General features: G+C 36.6%; 2 protein-coding genes across 5 annotated transcripts in view; both read left to right on the forward strand.

The window, feature by feature from the left end:
* The window catches only part of ampd2b (adenosine monophosphate deaminase 2b), a 34,084-nt gene extending 19,024 nt beyond the window's left edge, over nt 1-15,060 (forward strand). For all 4 annotated transcript variants that reach the window (XM_065247037.1, XM_065247033.2, XM_065247034.2 and 1 more), the window contains exons 2-18: nt 4,807-4,925; nt 5,108-5,238; nt 5,392-5,460; nt 5,562-5,670; nt 5,996-6,182; nt 6,760-6,886; nt 7,584-7,673; nt 7,942-8,071; nt 8,170-8,364; nt 11,074-11,205; nt 11,302-11,465; nt 11,637-11,763; nt 12,172-12,335; nt 13,297-13,417; nt 13,712-13,885; nt 14,011-14,121; nt 14,314-15,060. In XM_065247037.1, the coding sequence (XP_065103109.1) occupies nt 4,896-4,925; nt 5,108-5,238; nt 5,392-5,460; nt 5,562-5,670; nt 5,996-6,182; nt 6,760-6,886; nt 7,584-7,673; nt 7,942-8,071; nt 8,170-8,364; nt 11,074-11,205; nt 11,302-11,465; nt 11,637-11,763; nt 12,172-12,335; nt 13,297-13,417; nt 13,712-13,885; nt 14,011-14,121; nt 14,314-14,529 (2,277 nt within the window). In that variant the 5' untranslated portion in view covers nt 4,807-4,895 and the 3' untranslated portion in view covers nt 14,530-15,060. The remainder of the gene's footprint in view (nt 1-4,806; nt 4,926-5,107; nt 5,239-5,391; nt 5,461-5,561; nt 5,671-5,995; nt 6,183-6,759; nt 6,887-7,583; nt 7,674-7,941; nt 8,072-8,169; nt 8,365-11,073; nt 11,206-11,301; nt 11,466-11,636; nt 11,764-12,171; nt 12,336-13,296; nt 13,418-13,711; nt 13,886-14,010; nt 14,122-14,313) is intronic.
* A 1,234-nt stretch (nt 15,061-16,294) lies between these two features.
* Nucleotides 16,295-20,073, forward strand: LOC135729397 (glutathione S-transferase Mu 4-like). The gene is made up of 8 exons (XM_065247038.2): nt 16,295-16,441; nt 17,128-17,203; nt 17,310-17,374; nt 17,462-17,543; nt 17,719-17,816; nt 18,945-19,040; nt 19,147-19,257; nt 19,395-20,073. The coding sequence occupies exons 1-8, from the start codon at nt 16,406-16,408 to the stop codon at nt 19,488-19,490; spliced, it is 660 nt and encodes a 219-aa protein (XP_065103110.1). The 5' UTR covers nt 16,295-16,405; the 3' UTR covers nt 19,491-20,073.
* Nucleotides 20,074-23,321: the final 3,248 nt, after the last annotated feature.

Below are 23,321 nucleotides of genomic sequence, written 5' to 3' on the forward strand. Positions count from 1 at the left end.
AAATAACAAACATGTCGGTTTATATACATACGTCGAACCTTCAAGTTTCCATAGCGGCTCTGATAAATACACAAGAGTCTTTCCAGCAGTTGTACGAAATATTCACAGCTAGTATTACTTATTAGAGAAGGCGCATAGAAGTGTTTCGCGATACTAGGCAGAGAAGTAAAAGAAAGTCGTACGCAGGTGCGAGGACTTGGTGTTGTTGTGTGTCAGTGCTTCACATTGCCAACTAGCCACCTGGAGTGTATACTACATCGAATATCACTTTTGCGTCACCATATGCACGCAGATTTCCCCCACCAAAACGCTCGTATAAACGCAGAATAAAAAGTGATAACGCAACACCACTTTTGCGTTTTCTCTTCAGATCGTTTCTTTGTAAACGTAGCCTTAATTATTAGTAAAATGGGTTTGGTAGAGAGAGGGCCCAATTACTTATTCTTTCATAGGTCCCATGGCGCCCCTGATGACAAGTTTTGCTTTAAAGACCAGGAGGCGTTGCAAACATAGCGCTGTAGTGGCTCGACTTCCTTAAAAAGACTTATATACGCCATTTTTCTAAAATGTTCAGTTTGGTTTGTTTGCCATCAGATCTTCATCATGTGTGTCTGTAACTGTACAGCACTGTTTAAACTTAGCATTAACCAATAGTTGGTTAGTGGTCCACTCTGACTGACTCTTTTACTGCTTTGCCTGTTATGTGTTGATCTTGTGTGTATGAATCGGATGGTTGTTACATAACTACTGGACCTGAAACTCCAAAAATAACACCCATTAGACATACTCACTTTTATTTACCCATCTAAATGGGGACAAGGTGTCAAAAACGTTTTGCATTTTTGTTTTTAAAACGGATGACATAATAAGATAGCTTGGTACACATGCACCTCAAAATGTCACCCTGTTTGTGAAATCCAGGCTCATAATCTTATTATGAGATTAGGAGCATCAACGTATGATTTCACTTACTGTTTTCACTATTTTAATCTGTGACGTGACCTTACTCAGTCAATATTTAAGATATCAATGTTGGATTTTCACAGTATTTTACTTACATTATAATGATTTTTCAAATCTAGAAATATCATCTTGCTATTCCTTTTTTTGAGTTTTTGGTTTTAAAATGTGTATGTGGCTCTGAAGTGATTATCTGAAAGTACAGTATAGCGCAAGTGTAAAAAGAAAGTGTGAATGTGAGAATATAAGGCTGTATGTGTGTCCCCTGCTGCATATGTCAGTTTTGTGTGCTAATGAATTGTCATTGTCCTATATGAGTCCACCCATCTGAACTGGTGAAGACTCAAGCAATAATGTAATGAGCCTTTTTTCATTTCATAGATGTATAATTGTATTGTAAGTATGCCTACTATTATATTACTCTGTTAGAAAATCCATCTTAAATAAGGAGCTATGGTTTTGGATTATCATACAGCGCATGGAAGACTGTGGCTTGTTGTCTAGCAAATGACCAGCACAAATCTTTAACAGCCATCTAAAACACAATGTATTCTCTGCATAAGCTGATTGGAAGTGTATATTTTTAGCTAATGAGGGGATATTTTTGGTTTTACTATCTTTGGCATTATGCAGTATAAACTGAATTAGGTTTTGTATAACATGACACAAGTAGCTATAAGCACATACAGGCAAACCAAACTTTAAATTATTCAGTTCTGCGTCTCAGGTCTGTGTTTGTGCCGTGGATAATTACACAGTAGCAGTGAGTAATTATTACTTGAGCCTAAACAGACGGAGGATGATTCCTGCTTTTCACAGGGACACTGTATATGTTAAACCACATGACAAAGCCCTGAGACATTTCTAGTCAGATTATATATAGGATTCATGGAAAAGCTCTAGAAAAACAACAGGCTTAACACGTGGCTCTTAGGATTAGAGTGAGTTTTGTGTCATAAACATCTAGGCTGGTATCCTAACCAGGCTTTCTGACTAAGGTAACCGAGAAGACTTTCTTGGTTGATGGACCTTACAAATAAAGAAATGCTGGTTGATGAGCTTTATGGTTATGCTGGACCATAAGCAAGACCTGCGGGAACCAGCCTAAATCAGTATGGAAAGACATACTGGTCTTTTCAACAAGGTTAGGACTCCGTTGAAACTGAGAACAGTACAATGTGATCCACGCTAATGCATGTTGCATGCAAAATAGAAATGATTTTCACAGTGTAGACACTGTCATATGATTCAGTTCATCTGAGTAATTCATTAGAGAATGGTACAAGCAGGAGCCATGTACAGATTATAAATGTATCCCACAAGGGATTTAAGCCATGACAAAAAACTATTTTGAAACTATGATAAAAAAACATTCATACTTATTCCCCTCATGCTAGCTTTTCATTTATAAAAGTTTCATTCGAAGCCAACACTGCAAAAAAGAATGTGTTAATTTTTTACACATTGTGTCATGCAATTTAAGGCGTTATTTCATGTTAAAATAAATGAAAGGGCCAACACAAGTTGTCTTAAAAACAGTGATGGGAGTAACGCGTTACAAAGTAATTCCGATACTGTAATTCCACTACTTTTATCGGTAATGAGCATGTAACAAAGTATTTTTTTTTAAATCAAGTAACGCAGTTACATTTCTGATCTAATGTCGCAACACAGAAGGTATGTTAGTTTAGGGACAACACATTATTTTAACATGAAATAACGCCTTATGGCATGACACACACAATGTGTAAAAAATTAACACATCATTTTTTGCAGTGAAAGAGTGAGAAGCTGTTCCTTATACACTGCGAAAAATTACTTTCTTTCTTAGTTTTTTGTCTTGTTTTCAGTACAAATATCTAAAAATTCTTTAATCAAGATGCAAAGTTATGAGCAAAAAGACTTGGGTAAATATGTCTAGTTTTTAGATAAAAATGATTTGAATAAGTTGAATTAAGTGTTTAAGAACAGTACAATTTTAAAGAAGAACAAATTCGCTTAATTTTATGTTTTTGATATATTTTCTAAGGTAATTTTGCTCATCATGAAAAAGCATACTGATTTAAGAATGTTTAGATATTTGTACTGAAACAAGACAAAAATACTAAGAAAGTCATTTTTTGCAGTGTAAAACTGATGAATGTAACGCTGAAAAACAAGCAGAAAAATCTAAATTAAAGAAAAAAGTAAACTTATTTCGAGATTTTTTTTCTTACCCCATTGGCGCTTTTTTATTAATATTATTATTATTATTATTATTTGCTTGTGTTAAGCACAAATTCACTTAAATGTTAATATTTTTTAATTTAACTTTTTTTTCTTACTGTATGTAATTTTGCTTATGAAAAAATGCATCTTGATTTGAAGAATTTTTCAGATGTTTGTACTAGACAAAAAATACCAAGTAAAAAAGTAATTTTTACAGTGCTCACATAATGTCAGAATTTATTTAGGACCATGGCTGTTATCTGTTTTTTAACAGTATTAGCTAGTGGACACGTACATTTAGCTCACAGGCAAGTGTACCCTAAAATGCAGATAATGTTGGTGTTTGAGACTGTTTGAGATTTGTCACATCTGCAGATCTGCGGGAAGTTTTTTATTGAATTTTGCCTCAGCTGACTCAAATGGATTTACTTGTTTTCAATGTCCAGCTGCTCAGTTTGTTTACCGTGTTCCCTCCTGGTGAAAAACAGTGTCCATGTGTTTGCAATGCAGGGGCTAGACATAGTTGTTTAAATATTTATTAGACTTGTTATGAATATTTGATTTGGCATCTGAGTTTAGAAAGACTGATATCGCTCACGGGAACAAGAGCAGAAGGGCGGAGCTTCACTCACAGTCAAGTCAAAGTGTTTGAATGCATGTGAGACTTAATATTGACAATATTAATCACTGACTAAATCTCAAAATGTAAACATGAATGGCAAACATGAGTATTAATCACTATGCTAAAGACCTTCACTTCTATTCAATGACTATCTATTAAGTACATTTGTATATTATTCTACACAACAGTATCTCATGTAAGGCATTTATTTGTTTTACAAAACTTGGAACACCTTACCAATAGCTTAACAACACCCTTGCAACAACCCACAATGCCATGTAACCCAATCTCAAGGCAAGTCGTGTTATAGTCACAAAATATTTGATTAATTTATTCGTGTTCACGATTTTCCGCTTTTTTCATGCCATTGAGCATGAATGTGTTTTTTGTGTCATTTCATGTAGCGTTTTCTCATTTTTTCCGCCTATTTTTTTACCATTGTCGTTTGGGGTTAGAATGAATTTCTTATACATTTCAGACATCCTAAACCAAACCCAAACTCTAACCCCAAGAGAAAATATTTTTAAAATCGAAAAAAAAAAAACACATATAGAAACCAATGCATAAAATTACATCCTAACCCAAACCCCAAATCTAACCTCAACCCCAAGCGACAATGATTGAAAAATAGAAAAAACGAAAAAAATGCAGAATATCGTGTCCATGAACACGAATAAATTAAGCACATTTCGTGACTATAACACGACTTGCCTTGAGTTTGTGTTGTTTTTTCATATCTTTTCATTATTGTCATATTTTATGCTCACACATGGACATGCTAACAGAGGCCAGCACATACACAAACACTAATGCCCGTCCACCTGAATAATCTATTGTTTTTTAAACAAACAGCTACAAATCTTAAGCAGCATTCCCTTCTCAGGACAGCAGAAAAACAAGGCCAGCCATCGTGGGAAAATGATAAAAGAGGAATTCAAAATGTTTTGATTTTGAAACCCCAATAAAGTTATTTGCTTAAATCTCATTCTCTTTCTTTGACCTTGTCTTCCTACCAGATCTCTGTGGCCGACACCTCCTCATTGCCCAGCATTCTTTGCCTGGCAACCCTGTAGCCAAGCACGGCTACATCGACCTGCGCACATCCATGGATGGCAAATACAAAGAGATTGCAGAGGTAAACTAAATTTACGCATACATTTATCCAGCAGAAAAGAAAACAGGCAAGCGATTTGTCGTGTGGATGCAATATTATGAGAACTTGTACTTTCAGCATTCGAGATGCATTTATCTTTAGAGACAATATGAGACATAATAGGACATTTCTATCATTAATTGTATGATTATGTTTGTGTTTAGGAGCTCTTCTCCCGCAGTCTTGCAGAGAGCGAGATGCGCAGCGCTCCATATGAGTTCCCTGAGGAGAGTCCCATCGAGCAACTGGAGGAAAGACGCCATAGACTTGAGCGCCAGATCACCCAGGACATCAAGTACTGCATCTCATTATTCACCATGACTGTCTTTTCAAGCGATCTGCCATTAATGCAGGCAAATATAGAGTAAACAGTGTTGAGTTAAAAAATCAACACTGTCTGTGTGTTTAACATGCCACATAGTTAGTAAACTGTACTTTTTATCTCGAGGTTTGAGCCTGATATTCTGCTGCGAGCCAAACAGGATTTCATGAAAACAGACAGTGCGACAGATTTAGAGTGAGTCTTGAATGCATTCTGGGATTAATAATAAAATACTTTGTGTGTGTCTACAGGCTAAAGTCCTATAAATCAGCACATAAATTTCATCTCTCTTGCAGATATTTGAAAGAACAAAGCGAGGTGCCCAAAGAAAACTATTCAGAGAGAGAGCCCATTCCTGAGAGGGAGTATCAGAGAGTCACGATCTCTGGAGAGGAGCAATGTGGGGTACCGGCAGCTTTTGTTTTTCACTCTTTTATGTTTTTGCTAGACAAAAACAACATGTTGTTAACAGAGTGAAAGTGGACAAAATGGAACTCATAAGGGAGAACACATGCACCCCAACACACAATAACATGAACCCAGAGGCAAAACACGATGTGACAGCAAGACAGCTGGGATTTAGAGATAGGCAGGCGGGCAAACAGATGGATGGATGGATATTTATAGATAGACAGATAGATGGGCTGATTAATTGATTGATTAAATTGTTGAATGATTTGGCACACATCAACACAATGTTTAAGAAATTCTTTCTACGCACACTCTCTAGGTCCCATTCACTGATCTACTAGATGCTGCTAAATGTGTAGTTAAAGCTCTGTTTATCAGAGAGAAGTACATCTCTCTGTCCATGCAGAGCTTTTGCAGAACCACAGCACGTTACCTGCAGGAGTTTGGTGATCGACCTCTGGACCCTAACACCTATGAAGATGTGCCCGAGACCTCTGGATCTGCAGGTGAGCGTATCTTAATCTTTCTAAGGTAAAATAGTTAAAAATAATAGACAGTAAAAGTTGCATGTTTATAGGAGATTTCATTCAATTTGATTCATTGCAGAAAACAGGTGCTGAATAGGTTTTTGATGTGTTTATAAGCCACATTATCGTCCGTTAAACGATTTTTCAGCGTGTGGCCCCCTTTGTGCATTCCTGCGCGGCCCCCCAAAGAAAATTTGTGACAAAAAACTGTTCTAAAACTATACTTTTTAATTAAAAAAAAACACTAAATTATACAAAAAAGTAGTGCTTTTGGTTAGTAGCCTTATTTTTTTAGGTTTAATTACACAGAATTCATGATAAATTAATGTATTTCATAAAATGCCATAAAACTGGGGCCCCCTGGCACCATCTCGTGGCCCCCAGTTTGAAAACCATGCACTGTGTTAAACCACAGCATATTATTTATTTATATTTCTTTTTCTTTAGTTGTAGTTTCTTTAGAAATATTATTTTTACTATTTTTTAAAAGTACACATTAGTTTTACGATTCAATAACAAAACAGAGCCATCTGGAATCTTTTGTGTATTTCCATAGATGCTACGGTCCACCCACCTGTTTCAAAAACCCACCCGTATGAGGATCTAGACCCTGCTAGCATGCCACCGGACATGGGCTACACCTGCAAGATGGTGGATGGTGTTGTTCATGTGTACACGCATAAGTGAGTTTTTGTGTTGCTTAACAACTGTTCTTTTAAAAGATGTCAGTTGAACATTACATGATATTTACATTCATTCAGTGGCGGCTTGTGACTGCTCATCCGAGGGACACAAATTCTAAATAAGTGTTCGGAGTGTCATGTGTGTTGCTTGTGTTTACAAAATATGTGTTTGTTGCGTCATGTGAATTATGTGCATAACATGTTTTCTCAAAATAAGTGCCTGCTGCACACGCATCAAAACCGTTTATGATAAAAGAGACGCTCACGTTAAAAAAAAATACAATCAAGACACTTCCTTAACAGTAAACTCTGATTACGCATGATATTATCCGAGTATCTGGCAAACGCGAGCGTCTCTTTTATCATATACCCTTTAGATGCGCAGAACACATATTTTGAAATAAGGAACCACACACATGACGGGCTACATACATGTTGTGACGAACTTAAAAATAAAATAAGTCACCGGCCGCCACTGCATTCATTCATTTAATATACACTTCTATCCAAAATGTCTTACAATGAGAAAACATATTTTATATTTAAATAATTTATAATTTATTACGTCAATCAATTATAATATATAATATATTATAAAGAGCCAATCAATGTAATATTTTTTTTTTTACATCTTTTCAGTTATCATGTTCTTATATAGAATTGCTGTTTTAATTTATTTTTCAATTTTCTTCATCAGTTCCTCAGAACTGGACCTGCCGTACCCAGACCTGCAGGAATACATAGCTGATATGAACATGATGATGGCCCTCATCATTAATGGGCCCGTGTAAGTTCAGCTCAACAGGTTTAATCCATTTTGATCCAGCATGTTCAGGAGATGATGATCAAATTACTGCTCATTCTGGAAACCTGAGATCTTTACACAGTGAATTCATTTGCTGGATTAAAATGCTCCCACACCGACCTCAGTTTAAACTTGCCACCTACTTGCCCAAAATAACCACAACCACATTTTCATTGTTATCTCATCTACATCAGTAATGCAATATTGTTTAAATCATATTTAAATTCTATATTGTTACATTTTCCAATAGGAAATCGTTCTGCTATCGCCGGCTGCAGTATCTGAGCTCCAAGTTTCAGATGCACATTCTCTTAAATGAGATGAAAGAGCTGGCTGCGCAGAAGAAGGTCCCTCATCGTGATTTCTACAACATCAGGAAGGTCAGTTGTCTGTCAAAATGTAGAAAACAGCACAGATTTTCTGGCCTACAGTATCTGTGATCTATCTCCTAACAATTTGTCGTGTTATTGTTCCTCAGGTGGACACACACATTCATGCCTCCTCCTGTATGAATCAAAAGCACTTGCTGCGCTTTATTAAAAGAGCCATGAAGAAATATCCAGGAGAAATCGTTCATGTGGAACAGGGGCGGGGACAGACCCTAAATGAAGTGTTTGAGAGCATGAACCTAACAGCATTTGACCTCAGCGTAGACACTCTGGATATGCACGCGGTAAGAACAGCAGAGGCTGCTAAATAGTATGAAGAGATGCAGATGCAAAAGCTGCTAAACGCCACCTCTACCAAAAATAAGATGCTGATATTAACCGAATGCTCTCAGCATGTATACGTTCATCAAATACTTTCGCTTCAAATTCACTTAAAGGGATAGTTCGGCCAAAAACGATATTAAACCCATGATTTACTCACCCCCAAGCTGTCCGAGTTGCATATGTCCATCGTTTTTCAGACAAACACATTTTCGGATATTTTAGAAAATATTTTCGATCTTTCAGTTGATTAAATGTAATGTTACGGGGTTCACCCATAGTCCACGACCTTCAAGTCCAAAAAAAGTGCGTCCATCCTTCACAAATTAAATCCAAACGGCTCCAGGATGATAAACAAAGGTCTTCTGAGGGTAATCCGTGCGGTGTTGTTGTAGAAATATCCATATTTAAAGTTTTATTAACGTAATTAACTACCTTCCGGTAGAGCTGAAGATCTTTGCCCGAACCCGACGGAACCCGTCGGGACCCGACGGGCTCGGGCGGGTTTGGGCTTCCTTTCTAACATTTTACACGGGCTCGGGGCGGGCTCGGGCTTGCGCTCCGGCTTTGTGAGGTAAATGAGCGTTCAAGTTCAATCAGTAGCGCAGGATCGCGCTGAATTCATTTACAGTGGATTGGATTTAATGATTTTCCTCATCAAAAACATGTAGCCTAATCTTGGTGAGTAGGTTTTTCAATGTATAACTAAATATGAATCGAGTCTTAAATACATAATTTAGACAGAGGATATAGACTAATGTTGGCAGTAATGGAGAGAAGTGCCGACGCAAATCCCGCGGAGCCTTTCTCTTAATTTCGTTATTGCCAAATACCCATCTTAATTCAGAATGTATTATCTTAATTTAATTCGTTAAGAAATAATAATTTTATTGGCATATTTATAGTGTATTGCATAAGCCTATTTAGAATGAGATGTTACAATGTTACAGATGACTTATTTTATTTCTTTGTTTCAACTTCCAAGTGGCGTGTAGATTATTAGTCATGAATAAATAATGTTAAAACCTGTGTAAATTTCTCATTCTTGACAAAAGCTGTGTGTGTGCGCACATTTAAATAATGTCGGGCTGTAAACGGGTTCGGGCTTTTAAATAGCTGTCAATCTAAATGTACGTTCGGGTTCGGGCTGCATTCTGTCGGGCTCCGGACATTTCGGGCCTAACTTTTAAGGCCCGATTACAGCTCTACCTTCCGGTAGCGCCGCCATCTTAGTCGTGTCCGCAGTCAGGATGAGTGCTTACGCAGCCTACGGAGGCTACTCTGCTGCTGCTCTGTGCCCTCCGAATTTGTCATACGTCACTAAGAAAAGTGCGTACACTACGCTAATACTCTCTCCTGAATACAGAGGAGTCTTAGATGGTGGCGCTACCGGAAGGTATTTATTTTCTTTTATAAAGTTTTAAATATGGATATTTCTACAACAACACCGCGTGGATTACCCTCAGAAGACCTTTGTTTATCATCCTGAAGCCATTTGGATTTAATTTGTGAAGGATGGACGCACTTTTTTTGGACTTGAAGGTCGTGGACTATGGGTGGACCCCGTAACATTACATTTAATCAACTGAAAGATCTAAAATATTTTCTAAAATATCCGAAAATGTGGTTGTATGAAAAACGATGGACATATGCAACTCGGACAGCTTGGGGGTGAGTAAATCATGGGTTTAATATCGTTTTTGGCCGAACTATCCCTTTAATCCCAGCCTCAAGCCACTCAGGAATACCACTTTGTTCGTGTAATCCATTAAACGCCCTTAAGTGCACGATGAATGAATGTAAAACAACTTCCGTAGATCATATTCAAACTTGGGTCCCTTGTGAGTACTTGGACTTAAACACAACACGAATGTGGCAGCAACATGCATCACAGCGCCCCCTAATGTGTGGTTCAGTTTCTTCATTTTACCTTTAGAATTCTGACTTTCATCATTTGCAATATTTTACGATTTTGCACCTGTTAACTAGGTCTTGTCCAAAGCAGTGGATTTTTTTTTAAGTGAAGTTTTTTGTCAAAAAGCTTGCATGCACTTAGAGGGTTTTGCAGCAAACAAACTGACATTTGTTAAAATAAGGCATTTCAATTACTGACTTATTACTTTGTCATTGCCATTAAATTGAAATGAACAAACCTAAACATAAGAGCCAGATAAAAAATTCAAGAAAATATTTCAGAAACACTCACCGGGTGTTGCATCTGTAATCTTCATGTATAGAAATAAAAGACTTATAGCAATAACACAAGCCAGCTATTTAAAAGGATTAATAAATTTAGCATACACAAAAATAAAAAGCAAGACTAAACTAAACCTAATAGAGTATAAAGAAGAAGAGCTGTTTCACACACATAAGATGTCAAGGCAAATATCAAGTGGGATTATACATTACAGTGGGCTTGTGTGAGGGATCTGGGACACACTAAAAATATGTTGCACAGAGCAGATGCAGTTGCCACAAGCTCAGTGGGTTTAAACTTAAATTAGAACTTAAATAAATAAGCTTATGAATGGACTGTTGTTCATTATTGTATACACTGTGTCGCAATATAAAGTTGTATAGGTTAATAGGCCCATAAACCATAATGATAAACAGAAAACAAATTACTTTTACAATTATTATTGATATTAAAAAATGTTCTCTCTTTCTCACAGGACCGTAACACATTCCACCGCTTTGATAAATTCAATGCCAAGTACAACCCCATTGGAGAGTCAATCCTCCGAGAAATCTTTATCAAGACAGACAACCATGTTGAGGGGAAATACTTTGGGCACATTATTAAGGTACCAGCTGTTCTGTAAGCAACATATGGTGGTTAGTGTCAATATTGGCATTGAATGTGCGCCCCCTGCTGATAGTTTAACGTCGGTGCATTTTAGGAAGTGATGGCGGACCTGGAGGAAAGCAAGTATCAGAATGTTGAACTGCGTCTTTCAATCTATGGCCGATCCAGAGATGAATGGGATAAACTGGCCAAGTGGGCTGTGAAATACAAAGTCTATTCAGATAATGTGCGATGGCTAGTGCAGGTGCCACGACTGTTGTGAGTAGCAAACATTATTTAAAATCAGAATTTATTATTTGATATTTAAAGCCAACCTGATTCCTAAATATTCAAAATCGCAAAGCAGCTAAAATTGTAACAAAGTTTTACTGTACAATCAAAAGTATATATAATTTAAATGCATCTAAGACCATTTTCTCTTCTCTGTAGTGATGTGTACCACACCAAAAAGCAGCTGTGTAATTTCCAGCAGATGCTAGAGAACATTTTTATGCCTCTGTTTGAGGTCACTGTTCACCCCAGCAGTCATCCAGAGCTGCATCTCTTCCTGCAACACGTGAGTTTCTTTGTTTGTGTGTAATAGAGTACAAAAGCTAAATATCCTAGAGTAAATATCCTTTATCTCTTAAAACTGGCCATAAAGCATGATAGTAAAAGCACTCTCCCAGTAATAAATATAAGTTGTTTTTGATGAGAAGCTTCTAAATTATACTTACTAGGTCATGAAAAATCATACGTTTTGACACCCAGATTAACGCATGGTTAAAACAGTTTTTTTCCTAAATTAGTTTTGTACTGATTTAATCTAAATAAAATAATCTTGGTTTATCCAGGATCATTTAAAATGTTTGTTTTTTTGCAACAAACTTCTGTATTATTGTGTTCTGCATTGAAGTGATAAACATACAGTATGAGATTATACAAATATTTTGATTGTCAGATTCAATGTCGCTGTGTTTCTCAGGTTGTTGGATTTGATAGTGTGGATGATGAATCTAAACCTGAACATCACATCTTTAACCTGGACAGCCCAAAACCTGGCAACTGGACCGAGGAGAATAATCCTCCATACTCCTATTACCTGTACTACATGTATGCCAATATGACGGTACTCAACCATCTGCGCAGGTAATTGATCTTTGCTGCAACAAAGTACACCACAAGTTTTTAATTACAGTATAAAAACATAGATTTAGGCATTTTTACAGATACACACTTTAAATGAACAATATGTACTGTAAGACATTACATCTGAAGACAATGGGTGAATTCCAACTGGAAGTGATCGTACCTGTGCTCTACTCCCTACACAATAGTATCGGTGGGTGGGCCAATAGTTTACTCGTTTGTTCATTTTTTTACTCATTGGTGACAATGCACTTGATTTTTGGACAAAAAAGAAGCAGATTTACAGTAAGGGCAACACTGTCACTCTTAAAACTTATGCCATCAATCCAAGCGTATCTTTAAACCCAGGCGCGCCGAAATTTCCTGCGTGCCAGGGACAATAGACTCACTGGTTTTAAACCCCTGCATGCCTAACAACCAATCTAGTGCAAGGAAATGTCAGAGCCGCGTGAATTACAAGCTCATGTGTGAGCCGAGGAAGAGTCTAAGTCATGCCATTATAAGTTCAGGTGCTAGAAGGTGTCCATGCCACGCGCGTCAAAGTCCGAGATGCGTGCATTAAGTGTAGGTGCGTGCGAGAAGGAATCCAAGCATGCTACAAGCTATCTCGCACGAAGTGAAGCCCACAAACCCTCTCGTGTGAGGAAAAGCACACAATGTGCATGTTAATGTGAATCTATGAAGTTAAAAAAACACTATCGGCCATATGTCTAAAGACTGTAAATAATACACAACAGTATCATCTATCAGCACAACCCTACTTTCATCGTTCCACGCGGTTTCACAGCATTACCAAGGTGCAGCTGTTGTTGTTGTTTAGTGACCTCTAGTGACAAAAATTACATAATGTGCCTTTAAAATAAAATGAAAAATGTGTTTCTTTTCATTCATTCACTGGTCTAAATTAAAAGGGGTTATAGCTCCAGAACTGCTTTTTAATGTCAGCTGTTGTTCCCAACAGGCAAAGAAACTTGAATATATTTGTGTTACGGCCACACTGTGGAGAGGCAGGACCTATTCACCACCTGGTGTCTGGATTTATGCTGTCAGAGAATATTTCTCACGGTCTGCTTCTGAGAAAGGTAAAGAAACTCTGAACACCAAAGAAAAATGCAGTAGATAAAATAAGTTATTAAAATCTTGGAAAAATAGACCGCATTATCTGCTCTCAAGCACTGGAGGCATGCCGCTGTCTGTGCTGAAACCACACCCACTCTAAACAGTCTGTTCTCCAACTGTAGGAATGACAAAGCAGTTTCCATGTCATATCTTTAACATTCTTTCACAATAGATAGGTCAGAGCTAAAAAGCGTTTCTTATCACCCGCTCACAAGCACATTGTTTGATAATGAAGTGTGTTTGTGTTATTCCCTAAGGCTCCTGTACTGCAGTACCTGTATTACCTGGCTCAAATTGGCATTGCCATGTCCCCACTGAGCAACAACAGCCTCTTCCTCAGTTACCATCGAAATCCACTGCCCGAGTATCTGTCTAGAGGTCTCATGGTGTCCCTGTCCACTGATGACCCACTGCAGTTCCACTTCACAAAGGTAACAAACCATACCAGACCAGATCTGAGAAAAACAAGACTAAACTTTACCTTCCCTAGTAAGGTATTATTGGTGTAACTGTTCGTTTTCTTTGTGTGGTCTGCAATATGGTCTCTCTGTTTCAGGAGCCTCTTATGGAGGAGTACAGTATTGCAGCACAGGTGTGGAAGCTGAGCTCCTGTGATATGTGTGAGCTGTCCCGAAACAGTGTTCTTATGAGTGGATTTTCTCACAAGGTGCCAATGCAAAGCACTTACAGTTACTGTACAGTTTCTTATCAAGTTTCATCACTTGCAAGAATATCACAAATCATTCTTTAAAAATTATTCGTTATCATACCATGACAATCTTCCCTTGGTCTCCTATATCATTTTGAAATCAATATACTAGAAATTAGAATTGTGTCTAATGCAGTGTTCTCTGTCCAGGTGAAGAGCTACTGGCTTGGACCGCATTATATGCAAGAGGGACAGGAAGGAAATGACATCAGACGTACCAATGTTCCAGACATCCGTCTGGCGTATCGCTTTGAGACGCTGTGCGAGGAACTGAATCTGATCACCCAGGCTGTGCGGTCAGAGGAGCTGGAGATCAGTGAGGAGCAGGGTCCGCTGTGCATGGGTGCAGGACAGGCCAGATGTTAAGAGTGTCATGCTGATTTATTCAACCAGTGCAAAGTGTACAGTGAAAGGTGATTCAGGGAAATCTTGACCAGTTTGATCGCACAGGGGTTCAGCAAAAAAAAAAAAAAAACAGGTTGAGAGGAAAAATGTATTTGACTTTTAAAGAAAAAGTGAAGATCAGATTCAAAGTCCCGATTGCTGGAAGCAAAATGGAACAAAAATGTAATGCAAACACTGTCTTCAAAATAAACACAATTACATTTTTAAATTGCAAACTGGAATATACAGTCAGCTGAGAACGATCTGTGGTCCAACAAAATGTGAGGACCGAGTCGGTTTTTAGGGAGCCCCAGAAAATACATCCTTTGTTACTGAGGTTTCACTCTTTATTATCTAAAGTCCAGTATTAGTATGGTTTACACTCTCATAGATACATTTGGTGTAGATTGACCACTAATAGCCATAAACATTGGTTCTTTGGCTACTGTACTGTATGTGAGCTTATGCACCCAAGAGCATGTTTGCAATGAGCCGTTATCATCATGTCAATTTTATTTGCATTTATATTGATGATTTTAAAGAATATGTTCTTATGTGTTTATTATTGTGGTATTTATTATTGTGTATGTATTGAGTCACTTATCCATTTCTATATGTATGTAATAGAATAATTACTAGTGCTATTGTAAATCAGAAATGATAACATCAAATTGAAGTTTATTTTTTTCTGATGTACTCTGTATCTCAAAATTAAAACATCAAAATCTGAATGTTTCTGTTTGGATGCTTTTGTTGCATTTATCATTACATGATACAGCTTAATATCTGTCAGAGCATCTGTGCTTCGTCGAGTTTTTTTACTTGATGATCGCTGTTAACTTTTTATGTCTATAGCACTTTTAATAATTTCTTCCAGGGATCTTTTACAAAAGCATTCTGACACTGGTGTAATATTAATGACAAAAATAGTTATTTACAGTTACACAATCGACTATAGAAAAAAAGTTTTATTTTCATACGTGCATTGTATAAATTGTTATAAAAATTTCGGTTGTTATTTTAAGAAGTTTACTTGGAATAAAGTCACCTTGTAAAGAGAGATCAACCCTGTGGCCTCGAAAATGCAGACGGCTCACCATCTTTGTTCTGACCTTTTTTTTGTGTTCTGTAATTTGGATCACCTCTTATTCCCTTGCAAGGCAAGGCAGTTATATTTCTAAAACACATTTAAAACAGCTCCTGCTCACCAAAGTGCTTTACAATCTAACAACATAAAAAGAGTATATATAAATACATTAAATAACAAGAAAAGCATAATGAATCACACCATTAAATTGATTTAAAACCCAGATACTGTTTTTTCATATAATGAAATCAAAAATACAATGTCATACGTTTTAATAACTATAAATAGCAAAGACAACGTATCTCTTTATTTGGAAAGACCCTTATGGCAACCTCTTCAAACAGTGGCCGTTTCTCAATCCAAAGGCTGCAGCCTCCGGAGATCGCATACGTTATCAAGCCTGGTTTATTTAAGTTAACTGAGCATTACATTCGCAAGTCTTAAGCATATATTACAACAATGTACGATTAACGAAGAATAATAGTCAACTTTATAATTTTTAATATTCTGAAATATCTTGATGACGTAAGCAGCCTGCAAATGCGACCTACGGAAGCTGCAGCCTTTGAGAACCGGAAAGAGCCCTTAAGGGCGTGAACCATATATTTAGGAACTCCCTCGTAACTGATTGGTTATGCGAAATTTGATTGACAGCAGATTGCGTCCAATCGCAGCGAACTCGTGCACGCAAGCGCGTGTACCCCATTTATTTTGCCGCCTGCACCTCCGCGTTAACCACCACAACTGTTCTGCTCACACACTGGTTGCAAGATGGCAATGAAATTGGGTTACTGGGATATACGCGGGGTAAGGCGCAAGTTATTTATTATTTAAAACATTGCATTGATTCTAATTTCATTTTTGCAATACATGTTTATGAAAGATTCATTACACGGCTTCTCAACCAGACTTTTGCTTACTGTACTTTGGCTTCTGTCAAATCAACATGAACTTCACAGTTTGCATTTGTTAAATCGTTGGTAGTTGATTAATCCAGACGCTTCTAGCAGACCAGACGGCAGTAAACTATCAAGAAAGTTTGATTCTGATTCCTGTACTAACTTAACTAACTTTGTCGACCGTTATCAAATTTTTATAAATCGATAACAGCTGTTGTTCTTTGCTAAACGGTTCATTGCTGATCTGAGTTTGTTGATGCGTGTTGTACGGTAGATAATATTCTACATGCGTTTTGTGGAATTTTAAACGGTTAACTTACAATGTACCTTTACTCGCCACGCCCTCGTCTTACACTTAATTATAGGCTTTACATTTTATACAGCTCTGCGCATACCGATATCGGTATATGATATTAAAGTTTTAGAATCTCGCGGTACTTAAATGTCATACATCGATAGGACTGTGCAACGCCGCGTGAAGTTCAACACGACGCATGCAACTTGTGAGTCAAAACGCGTACGCGCATCATGTCAGGTTACACGAGAAAGCCCCTTTTATTTTCATGAATAAAATTCTTGACTACTTATTTACAGCTTGCTCAACCAATCCGCCTGCTGTTGGAATACACTGGCACGAAGTATGAGGAAAAGTTGTATTCCTGCGGTGAAGGTATCTGATTTCAATTATAACTCATCATGCTTACTACAAGTTTCTTTAAAATAATGATGATCCTGCAGGGGATGAAAGTGGTATGATTCATTTTCTTGTCTCGCAGGCCCCAACTATGACAAAAGCTGTTGGTTTGGTGAGAAGGACAAACTCGGAATGGATTTCCCTAATGTAAGTTCCAAGCTTAGCCACAGTTGTTTTTTTTTTGGGGGGGGGGGGGGTATGACATGCAACTGCTAACCATAATTTCTTCACTAGTTGCCCTACCTAGTGGATGGCGACACGAAGGTTGTCCAAAGCAATGCCATTCTGAGATACATTGCCCGCAAAAACAACCTTTGTGAGTTTATTTATAGTTAATTATTAACAAGTATATTTGGATGTAAATTGGTGCTTTTTGTATTTATTTATTTACCGGTAGTTATTTTTCTATCTGGAATATCTCTGAAAGCAGTGTAGCTGATTGAGCTTTAAAAAGCAGGGTGTATTATTGTTTTTCTGTACTATAATTCTAGGTGGAGAAACTGAAGAGGAACGGGTGAGGGTTGACATTTTGGAAAATCAGGCAATGGACTTCCGCAATGGTTTCGTTCAGGTCTGCTATGGAGACTTTGTAAGTGCCCACAATCTCAACTGCTGCTCATTTACACATACTATTATGGTGTTGGAAGACAGGGCCGTTGCCAGAACATACCGAACAGTGGGGCATTTTGTTTTTGGGGTTGGGTTGAAAAAGTATTTTGTTCCACAAACAAAGCAATAATAATAAAAATACATACCAAATAGCAATAACAAAATGTGATCTGTAATGTATTACAGTTTACTCACCATTAAACTAATCCCGGCGGGTAGCAGGGGTAAAATCTCATAAGAACTTACACTGCAAAAAATGACTTTCTTTCTTAGTATTTTTGTCTTGTTTTCAGTAAAAATATCTAAAAATTCTTAAAATAAGATGCATTTTCTTGATGAGCAAAATGACCTAAGAAAATAAGTAAGAGAGTCATTTTTTGCAGTGTAATGTTTCCTCTCAAGTAGATTTTTGCTTTTCAGATATGAGCTGAATGGGCTGATGATGGCACAGAACTGCCAAAATTGGATTATTAGACTGCTGCATACAATGTGCACCTGTGCCGAAGGAATAACAAGTGATATGTATACCTACAGTACTGTATCTTATATCATTTATATCTACTATGTATTAAACCACAACCAAACTTTTATTTTAATAAACAGAACGTCTAAAACAAAATATAAACTTATTGAAAGCTATGCTGCTGGAGACTTAATGAGTCGAGCCTGAGAAAGGATTATAGGGGCTTTTTTGGGGAAGTTTTAATAGAAATATTATTTTGTTTCATATTATTAGGTTTTCTATTATTGCACTTAATGAAATAATGCGTTTAATGTTCTGATATTTTTTTTAAAGTTACATTGTAGAGGCTAGTAGTTCCTTTTCTGTGGTTTAAATACTGCTGAAGAGAGCGCTCAGTCCACTATACGTCTATAAAAGTGATCAAGTTTGCGTTACATTTTTTGTCTTAAGTAATACGTTCGACCATATGATAAGGGAGGAACGCTGTGTCGTCTGGGGGGCACTGCCCCCTAATGCCCCACCCCCATGGCGACGGACCTGGTTGAAGACTGTGTCAGCTTATGATGTGAATTTGTTAAACTGATACGATTCTTGTAAACTGTTAAGATAACTAGTTATTCATAATAGTTTGCTGTTTGATTATAGGACAAACTTAAACCGTGCTACAATAAGGCACTGCCAGGAATCTTAAAGCAGATGTCTGATTTTCTTGGTGATAGGAAGTGGTTTGCTGGAAACAAGGTAAAATGTGATAAATTATGTTTAGCTACCATGCATTATGTCCTTTGAAAGTGGCAGTATATACTGGGAGACTATTTGTTTTTGAGATCATCTTCTCATCCTGTAGATCACATTTGTGGACTTCATTATGTATGAGTTGTTGGATCAGCACCGTATGTTTTGTTCAGAATGCTTGGATGACTTCAAAAATCTTCGGTGCTTTATGGATCGCTTTGAGGTTTGGAATTAAAAGCTTCTGTTTAAATAGTTTAATAATTGTAAATAATTGTTTACGTAATAATCCATAAACAAATGCATTGCACGTATTATATAGAAAGTAATTGACTCTTATGATGTGAACTGTTTGCTTGTCAGAGCCTTGAGAAGATCGTAGGATACATGAAGTCCAGCAAATTCATGAAGACACCTGTTAACAACAAGATGGCAAAATGGGGAAACAAAAAGGAGTGAAAATGTTGAGGTTGTTGTTTAAAGCATCATAGGATTACATACATTAAATGCTTGGTCAATGCAGTTATGCATTGCAGTGTGATTTTGTTTTTTACCCGTTTTACAAATTGTTTGAAAAAAAAAACATTTAAGCATAATTATTCACATACATTCAATTGGCAGGCGACATTATGGGGTGGGGTTCCCGGACAGGGATTAGACTAGTCCTAGACTACAATAAATGTAAGAGCTGTCCAAACTAAAAACTAATTGCACTGACTTGTCTTAAAATACATCAGTGCCCTTTGTTTTGCCTCAAAATGCACACAAGTAATGTTTTAGTAAGGCATGTTTGTTTAAACTAGTTATGTTTCTTAATTAAGGCTTAGTCCTGGCTTAAGCTAATACCTTACCATCCCTATAAGCATTAGGCACTGTTATAAAAACATTTCAAATCAATAATTCTTTGTTGCCTTTAAATGTGCCTCAGTTTCATGAAAAGAAAAATAATTCACTGTTGTTACATTTACAGATTTCAGTGTTGTGATGCTCTTGTAACAATTGTGAAAAAAGAAAAATATCCAATAAAGCTGTTTTATGCTTATTTATGTTGGTCTGTTTGCTGTTTTAAATATAACAGTTAAAGATAGGAAATAAACTGATCTGCAGATGAAGGTGACATTTACACATTCAGAAAATACATCCAGGTTTCCAACATTGAAGCAATATACTAGAAATAGTTGGATAATCAACAAAGCTTGTGACAATTAGTTTGTTTTACTGAGTGACTGACAGTCAGGCAAACAATTTAAACATTTACAAACCAATAAATGCTGTGATGTGCATTAATTAATAATGACCATTAAAACACAATATGCAATTCAATATTAAAGTTAATTTACTGATTAATTTTCATTAAGCAAATGTGTTATGTAATCTTAGTGACAACCACCCTGTGGCATGACATGTTTTAAGTTGCTGCACAACTACCAGATTTCCGAATGGCATCTTTATTTGGCACTGAACTTAGATTTTTTATGGTGTCTGTATCTTCACACATTCGGCGATCACAAACCCAATTAAATTCATAAGAAAAATTGCATTGTTTCTCAAGGAAATAATTGCATTATATGAAATAAATAAAATGAATATATGTCTAAATCATGCGTTTTTAGAAACTAAAGTATATTCCTGTAAACAGCTTGCAGGCATAAGTCGTGTTTCTAATGAACGGAAATGTTGACATGTTAGCATCATAGTTCTTGTTCATTCAGATCCAGACATGTTTGGATTCTTGGCATCTTGTCTCAGTTTTTCAATGGGTACCATAATGGTGGTCTGCCTCACTTGCTAGCTGCAAACAAAATAAAGACTATGATCAAATATGTGAACTCTGCCTCAACTGGTACAGTACATGGCTAACAGCTGTGAAAACATTTCAGATATTCAATGCAGTTAGAGAAACTCTCCATAATTTAACAAAAAACTTTTCCATATAAGCATTTAAACAGCATTTTAGTTAGTTAATTACTACACCTTCTACACAACTTAGTTAATTACTACACCTTCTACACAACTAGGGAGTTTGTAACACTTGGTTCTTTCCGAGTAAATATACATTACATATAAGTAAACTTACTGATTGGAAAAATGATATTGCTCTAAAGCAGTGGTTCTTAACGTTATTCCTGGAGGCCCACTGCCCTGCACATTTTGTATGTCTCCCTTATTTAACACACCTGATTCAAATCATCAGCTCATTAGAAGAGATCTCCATGAACTGAACTGAGTCTGTCAGACAAAAGGGACATACAAAATGTGCAGGGCAGTGGGCCTCCGGGAATAACGTTAAGAACCACTGCTCTAAAGCATAGTCTTATAAATAAAGGTGCTTAAAAGGTTCTTCACACACATGCTATTAGCAACCCTTTTTTGGTTCCTCAAAGAACCATTCAGTCAAACGTTCCTAGAAGAACCATTTATTTAATACCGTTTCATAATCTAAAAAACTTGTATTACTACAAAGAACCTTTTTAAAACAGAAAGGTTCTTTGAATGTTTAAGGTTTATGAAACCATTCAGCCAGTTCTTCTACAGCATAGTGAAGCACCTTTATTTTCAAGAGTAAAATATATTGACCCAGGAACATCTCTCATTATGGTCCAAATATGTGCTCACTTTATATTGACTACCTTGTATTATGTTTCGGGTCAATTTGACCCGTTTAGATTTTTAAGCTGCTGGAAGAAAACAGTTAACCCGTGATTTTATTCTTGAAATTTTTACTTTTTCTCATTTATGGCCATGAACATGGATGCAAAATTAGGATATGCTAATATGTTTCGAAGTGAACACCAATAATTTTGTAACGATTTTGATGTTTGCGGGTCAATTTGACCTACATTTTTTGTTCCAAAGCAACTGTACAGACCCAAATTAAATATATGTTTTCAGTGTTTGTTACTATATTGCTGTTTTACAATGCCGAAATGGGGTAAAAATGTGTCTCCTTCACTCTTTTCAGCACTAAAAAAGACTTTTACAGACAAAGATGGTAAAAGTGAGAAATAATTTCTATTTACAATGTATATGAAATAAAAGTTATCTTTGTCTTCCAGATATTTTGTCACTTTTTCTCATTTAGGGCCATGGACACGCATGCAAAGTAAGGATACACTGACATGTTTTGAAGTGGGTTTGTTTACACAAATAATAACGATTTTGTTGTTCGCAGGTCAATTTGACCCATACTTTTTGGTTCCAAGGCAATATATAGACACAAATTAAATACATTTATTGTGTATATGTTGGTGTTTTACTACCCTGAAAAGGGAAAAGTAACTATTTTTGCTCACTATTTTCAGTACTGATAAGGACTTCCTTAGTCACAGAACAGTAAAAGCGAGCTTTCATTTCTATTTTCAATGTATATGAAATACTATGTTAAGCAGATGAATTTAGACAGAAAATCCAGAAGTGAATGCAGGGGATGCAAGTTGTAACATGACACCAAAATGAGCACCATTTTTAAAAAATGCAAGAAGTGTGCACACATGTCAACAGTGATTTCTTGATTTTGTTCAATGAGCCTCAAAAAACAAAATATGAGCCTGTTTAGGAAAAGAAAAGCTTAATTTCATTTCACAGCAATATTAAATAGTTTATTTAGGATGTTTTAAACATGTTGAAAAAAACATGTTGAATAAAAATGTTAAACGTTACAACTGTTTATCTTTAACATTTGTTAAACAAACATGTTTAAAATTGTGGTTAAATGCATTTCTAAAAATCATACTTTTTAATATTAATTGTTTGTAATGTGTGACAAATACTGACGCTTAAATGGTCCTGTTCATACCTAATTCATTATTTTTCTAAATGTGATATTTAGGGAATTGTATTGAATAGAGACAAAGCGCAGTTATGCAAATTTGAAAACCACGCCCACCGGGGGGAAAACAACCCAACCCTCTCCATTGACTTTGTATTGCGAGAGGCTGCCTCCTTTTCAATTCTGGCTTATAATAAAAAACTGAATAATGCCTTAAAGCTGCTGTGTGACAATATGTACAGCTAACAAGCCAAAGAACCCAGAAATAAGTTTTTATAAGCTGTCGAGCTGTAAAACCCAGCCTTTAAGGAGAAAAAAGGGGATCGCCGTCGCCGACTACGTTTCCCCCTAGTGGACGCAGTTCTACTAATATGAGTACTATGAAAAGTTGCCTGTTTCCACTTTTGTGTCTTTAAACGCTCGTTTTTTTGAGGTCGACAGCTTATAACAACTTATTTCTGGTTTTTTTGGCTTGTTAGCTGTACACCATGTCACACAGCAGCTTTTAGGCATTATTCTGT

Source organism: Paramisgurnus dabryanus, chromosome 11 (assembly GCF_030506205.2).
Source record: "Paramisgurnus dabryanus chromosome 11, PD_genome_1.1, whole genome shotgun sequence".
Lineage (NCBI taxonomy): Eukaryota > Metazoa > Chordata > Actinopteri > Cypriniformes > Cobitidae > Paramisgurnus > Paramisgurnus dabryanus.